Raw genomic sequence first — 6,000 nt, 5'->3', positions numbered from 1 at the left:
AACCCACAGAACAGCTCACAACCATCTGTAACTCCAGTTCCAGGAGATCCAGTAACCTCTCTTGCCTCCACAGGTACTAGGCATGGAGTATTATGCATAGATATACAGGCGAGCAAAACACTCTACATAAAACTTTAAAAATCCTTTATTTACAAAAAAGATTTAAAAATCTACATTGTTACTTGAGTGGAAAATGAAATTAGGAGTGTTGAGTTATCAACACTATTTAGAAAAATCTTAGAATGACTTCAAATGATAGGTCATTTTTAGAATCAGATAAGCAGAAATAAAAATTATGAAAGATTAGTAGAGTCTGTGTTACAAACTATGAATTAACATTTCACATTTTGTTTTGAGAGTAGAGAACTAAGGAGAATAGAGAGTTTCTTCAGAGTTGTTAGATAGCAAAGAGAAAAACAAATAACTTTTTTTTTTGGTTTTATTGTCATACCAATACAACACGTTTGTGAAGTAGTTAATTGCAATTCCAATTGATTAGATTGGGTTCCAGTGGGTTAGAGTTGGCTCTCAGCATCCGGCCAGAACCTTGAAGGTTTTATTTTTGATGGAAATGTTAAAGTAGTCTCTGGATGATGTGTTAGTAGTAACTGATAATTGATCTGGACTTGATCAAATGGCTAAAACAGGTGAACACATCTCTATACAAGCCAACAAGAATCAACCAGATTGATATTTTTAAAAACGTGAAGTTAAAATTATCTTAGCAGGCACAGAACCTTGCATAACTCTAGGAAACAGGTAAACTATTCCTTTTATATTGTGACTTAGTATGTACATAATATAAAAATGAGCTACCAAATTGTATGCATTTTGCTGCTAATTTACTACTGTTCATTCAAGTACAAATTTGATTAAGTAATATTCTACAGTTTCGAAAATCAATTCCTTTTCCATCTACTGGCCTGCCACCATTTTTCTTTTTTGTTCTAGATGCTTTATACAGACCAGAAAATGGAGGGTTTTCTTTGTTTTTGTTTTTTTAATTGTTTAACACAAATTGCTGTACTTTCTCCTTACATATTTCTTGGTGTACTACTCTTTAAAGTGATTTCTATTGGATTTCTATGTCTTGAAAGAATATAAGAATTTTTTCATGCAAATTTGACTTGTGAGTTTTCTTGACTGAAGGAGACTATTCTGGACGGACACGGGGATGTCTCCGCGGATTGAAAGTGCTTCCCTTCAAGGTTCCGGCCGGGTGCTAATAGCCAGCTCTAATCTACTGGAACCCAGTGGGATCACGATTGACTTCTTAACAGACACTTTGTACTGGTGTGACACCAAGCGGTCTGTCATTGAAATGGCCAATCTGGATGGCTCCAAACGCCGAAGACTTACCCAGAGCGATATAGGTAAGGCTGAGCTGTATGACTTTTTTTTCATCTCTAGTTTAAATCGTGTGCACATATGTATGTGTTTGGGAATGTATGCATATGAGTGCACGTAGCCACAATGACCAGAGAGTGTGTCAAGTCCTCTGGAGCTGGAGTTTCAGGCCATTGTAAGCCAGAGAATGTGGGTGTTGGAAGCCAAACATGGGTTCTCTGCAAGAGCAGTTGTTGCTCATGACAGCTGGGCCACCTCTCTAGCCTCTGACTTCCTTGACTGCGTGCTGATGAATGTTAGATCCAGAGTGTGCTTACACATGTCCACATTTAACCAGACTAGAGAGAGAGAATTCTCCAAGAATTATAAAACAGAAAGATTATTCAAGCCCAAGCACTGGAATATTGAGTTAAATGTAGTATTGTATAATCTCTTTTCCTCAAAATTTCCTCAAATGAAAGTGAAAATTCTTAATTTTTGTCCAAATGTATTTAAGAATAAAAACCTTATTTCTTCTGGTTTCTTTTCTTTTCTTTTCTTTTCTTTTCTCTGTCATTCCATAACAGTGATAATATCACTTTTAGGCATTGATGAATGCCAGTTAATAACATGGAAAAGATTAATCAAGGAAGTTTTCTCCCCTGTTGCTTTTTAAGATTCTTCAAGGGAGATCATGAATCTTTATAAATATCTTGAGAACACTGAGCCAGGAGCTGTTGGTCGGGAGAACCTAAGTTCGGCTCCCAGCAGCCATTTTGGGTAGCTCACGACCATCTATAACTTCAGCTCAAGAGTTTTGACACTCTCTTCTAGCCTCGACACATACTCACACAGAGATCTACACAGAATACACACACACACACACACACACACACACACACACACACACACACACACACAACACAAAGGAGAAGTACAAAGGCAGTGAGAAATTGCCTTGGACTCAGGGAGTCTACAAGGACCCTTTTGATCCTTTTGAACTCAGTCGGGTGCTAGGAAGAACTGCCAGGATAAAGTGACTGAACCTAATTTTGAATTTACTAAGGAAACAGTAAATGTTCTTGAGCAAGAGATGTATGTGACAAGACCGCCTTTCAAGGTAACCATTTAGATACAGCACAGAGGTCAGACTGAAGTCTAGGGAGAAGGAAATCAATGGTAAACTCAGTGCTAGTCTACACATCAGGTCATGGAGACCCAAACTACGTTGTTATTAAACAGAGAAGTAGAAGGTTAGTGTATTAAAACTTACTAAGAATAAAACTTAGAGAGGGTCTGATAGCAAGCTGGTGTAAGGAAGAATGAGAAGCTGGGAGCATCGGGACGGAGGGCTTTAGGGATATAAACACTGGCTGGGGAGATCAAAAGTCAGTCTCATTTAGCAAGGAACTAATAAAATAGATCTTGCTAATTCTCTTTAGAGACAATAACTTTTTAGATCATATAACATGGAATAGAGATACTTAAGAAAGATACTTAAATCGTATATATTTCTAAGATTCTTTAAAACAACCATATTCTTCATAAACAGTGATAAGCTTGCATACATAGTTGGACCATATCTAGCCATGTGCTTGGCAGACATTCATTGGTTTCTGAGGTACGTGGCTATATGATCAGTCCTAACCAGAGGAAACCGTCTCATTCTGGATCCAAAAACGCCATATATAATATTCTGTTTTATTTATTGTGGGACAGAGTCTCATGCATTCCAGGCTGAGTTTGAACTTTCTGTAGAGTGGAGGATGACCTTGAACTTCTGATCCTTCTGCCTTTGCCTCCAGAATGCTGAGACGATAGGGCCTATTCCCCAAACCCAGTGTAGACGGTGCTGGAGATTAAATGGAGCTTTGTGAGTGATAGGCAAGCCCCTCACCAGTGGAGGTAGGACCCAGAGCTCTTTAGCGGAGACTTTTTAATTACAAGAGCTACTACAGTCAGAGTAGTGCAACTCTCTCCCGAAGAGCAGTATTAGATAATGTTGTGTTTGATTGCCTCCTATGCTAGAGTGAATAAAAAAACAAATGCTGGACACGCCCACTTGTTCGAGGTAGTGCAGTGTGGCAGCCTCACGCACAGGGTGGAAAGTTGGCATAGAGTTTCAGATTTTCAAAAGTGCAAAGCTTCTAGAGATTGGTGCGAGTGTACTTAGCACCTTGGGACTGCACATAGAGACTAAGGTAGTAAATTGTGCGTTGTATGTTTTCTAACCAAGATTTAAAAAAGAACAGTAGTCAAGTAAAACAAACTTCCATGACATATTTGTAGTTTTACTGTGGGACTAGAGACTGAGAAAAAAGCCAAACGTCCTGGGTCCTGGCCAGCAGTGGGGAAGTGGAGGAGGCTTGCTGTGGCCAGGACGAGTCATTTGAGTTTTCCACCACATGGGGGAGACATTCATCTCCCAGCTCCAAATCCGTTGACCTGGAGAAGGTGGAGAACATGAAGAAAGCCTCGAAGCCCACATGCCCCGGCCAGCCTGGGCTCTAGCAGCCTGAGACACCGAGTGGCGAGTGGCGTTCTCCTGAGGAGTGGTACTTAAATCAGCTCACAGCAGTTCCAGAGGCCTGCAGAGGTGGTTTTGATTGAGGAGGGCTCAGGAGGCAGCCCACCTCATGGTCAGTAGGCGATATAGAAATGAAGGCAGTAGATAAATGTGTTTTTTTAAAAAGCCCTCCCTTCTGCATGTCAGGGAAGAGTCAGAGGGTCTAAGGGGATAGGGAAGGAGGCCAGTAACTGAGCTTGGTGAGGAGAGTGAATATGATGGGTCATTTTTGGCAGTGTGGGCACGGGAGAAGTAGCCATGCCAGAAGGACAATCCCAGACTAATGAATAAGGAGAGAGAATAGGCAGGAGAGGCTAACCCGGGAATACAGTGAGAGAGATGACTGACATCTTTGAAAAATCACTGTTCAGTCACCTAAGTTAAGAGAGAGAGAAAAAAAAAAATCCTAGTTACCTGTGAGTTTATTCTACTGCTTACAACAGCCATCTAAACGACAGGGGACCCAGACCAAAGAGCAGCAAGAAACACACTCAAGTCCAGTCTGTGGCACACGAGCACAGAGCATGCCCACCTTAGCATCCTGGGTGCTGTTCAGACCCATGTGGGTCAGCAGCACGGTGAGGGTAGTGGTGCTAAGCCTTGCCCCTTGTGACGAGGACCTGTCTGGAATGCACGATCTTTGACTTGATTCCAGGTCACCCCTTTGCTCTAGCCGTGTTTGAGGATCACGTGTGGTTCTCGGATTGGGCTATCCCCTCGGTAATAAGGGTGAACAAGAGGACTGGCCAAAACAGGGTACGTCTTCAAGGCAGCATGCTGAAGCCCTCGTCACTGGTTGTGGTCCATCCATTGGCAAAACCAGGTACACTGGAGAGGCCCCGCAGGCCCTCCTGCTCTGGAGACTGCGGCTGTGTTAATCAGTGATAGCCGGCCGTTGGGGGCTGGGGGTGGAGATTTTCTGATTTTTTTTCACCTATCTGTATAAATGTTAATTAGATTTTTCCAAGATTTGGACATTGATTGAATCACAACCCAGACAAGCTTGGTGGTTTGGTAATTTGTGCTTTATTCCTGATATGGTGATTTTCATAATCTGGGTTTTACCTCTCCAGCCACACTCCTCCCCTGCTCTCTATTGCTTGCTTGCTACATTTCAAAAGACTCGGGTTATGGAAAGTCAGGGTAAGCAAGTCAGACTTTGTTCATAGTGACGAGAGAGAGAGAGAGAGAGAGAGAGAGAGAGAGTATCATCAAGTATAAACAACAGAATAGAAAAAAAGTTCCACCTGGAATTCTTAACACCAAATAGAATTATTTGATATGTTAAAAGTTATTGATTCAGGCAACTTAGATTTTTGCAGTGGACCTTCCACCCACCCTTGGGCTCCCCTTACCCCCATATGCCAGGTAGTGAGCAGCAGCCAGGGTCAACCCAAGGAAGTCATTCAGCTCCCTCCACCATCCCCTCATCCTGACAATCTCTGTGCGTTTGTCTAGATCCCGGGTCAGGACATGGGGATCAGGCAGACTAAGGAGCCTTACAAGCTGAACTACCAGCTCTGCTCAGCAAAGTCACATAAGGTCACAAGACTCCGAGCTGGCTCGAAGTCAGGGCCTCCTCCAAGGAAGAGAGTTCTAGACACACCTTCCATTTAGAATGGCTGAGGTCTTACTCAGAGATTTGCATCAGCAGCATCCTTGACCTCTCCAGACCCATCTGCCTATTCTCTCTGACCTCTACTAGGTGCAGATCCCTGCTTACACAGGAATGGAGGCTGCCAACACATCTGCCAAGAGAGCCTGGGCACAGCTCAGTGTTTTTGTCGGGAAGGTTTTGTGAAAGCCCAGGATGGGAAAATGTGTCTCGCTCGGAAGGATCATCCGATACTGGCAGGTAACGTAGCATGCTGCACAACTGGATTTCTTCACGCAGGCTCCGCACACTGGGGCATCCATGTTCTGCTTTTGTCCACTGTAGCGCTTTGTGCTATTAAGTGCTTCTGTGGCTTCAAGAATGCTATGTGTTTGGGTTTTTGCACCCCTCCCCCGTGAGATTTTTAGTTCCTTATCATAGTCTGAGTTAAATTGACCTCTGATTGTAAAAGCTTTAAGCTTCTCCCCCATTTGTAGTAGGGAGTACCAAGGCT

The 6,000-nt window shown here is 42.7% G+C and overlaps 1 protein-coding gene across 1 annotated transcript in view; it reads left to right on the top strand.

Moving 5' to 3' along the window:
• Egf (epidermal growth factor) overlaps positions 1-6,000 on the top strand; it is a 78,567-nt gene that overhangs the window by 43,990 nt on the left and 28,577 nt on the right. The window contains exons 13-15 of the mRNA XM_021195821.2: positions 1,150-1,373; positions 4,548-4,715; positions 5,598-5,747. Coding sequence (XP_021051480.1) covers positions 1,150-1,373; positions 4,548-4,715; positions 5,598-5,747 — 542 coding nt within the window. The remainder of the gene's footprint in view (positions 1-1,149; positions 1,374-4,547; positions 4,716-5,597; positions 5,748-6,000) is intronic.

The sequence above is a fragment of the Mus pahari genome, chromosome 4 (assembly GCF_900095145.1).
Source record: "Mus pahari chromosome 4, PAHARI_EIJ_v1.1, whole genome shotgun sequence".
NCBI lineage: Eukaryota > Metazoa > Chordata > Mammalia > Rodentia > Muridae > Mus > Mus pahari.
This window is presented reverse-complemented; position numbering and strand designations above follow the sequence as displayed.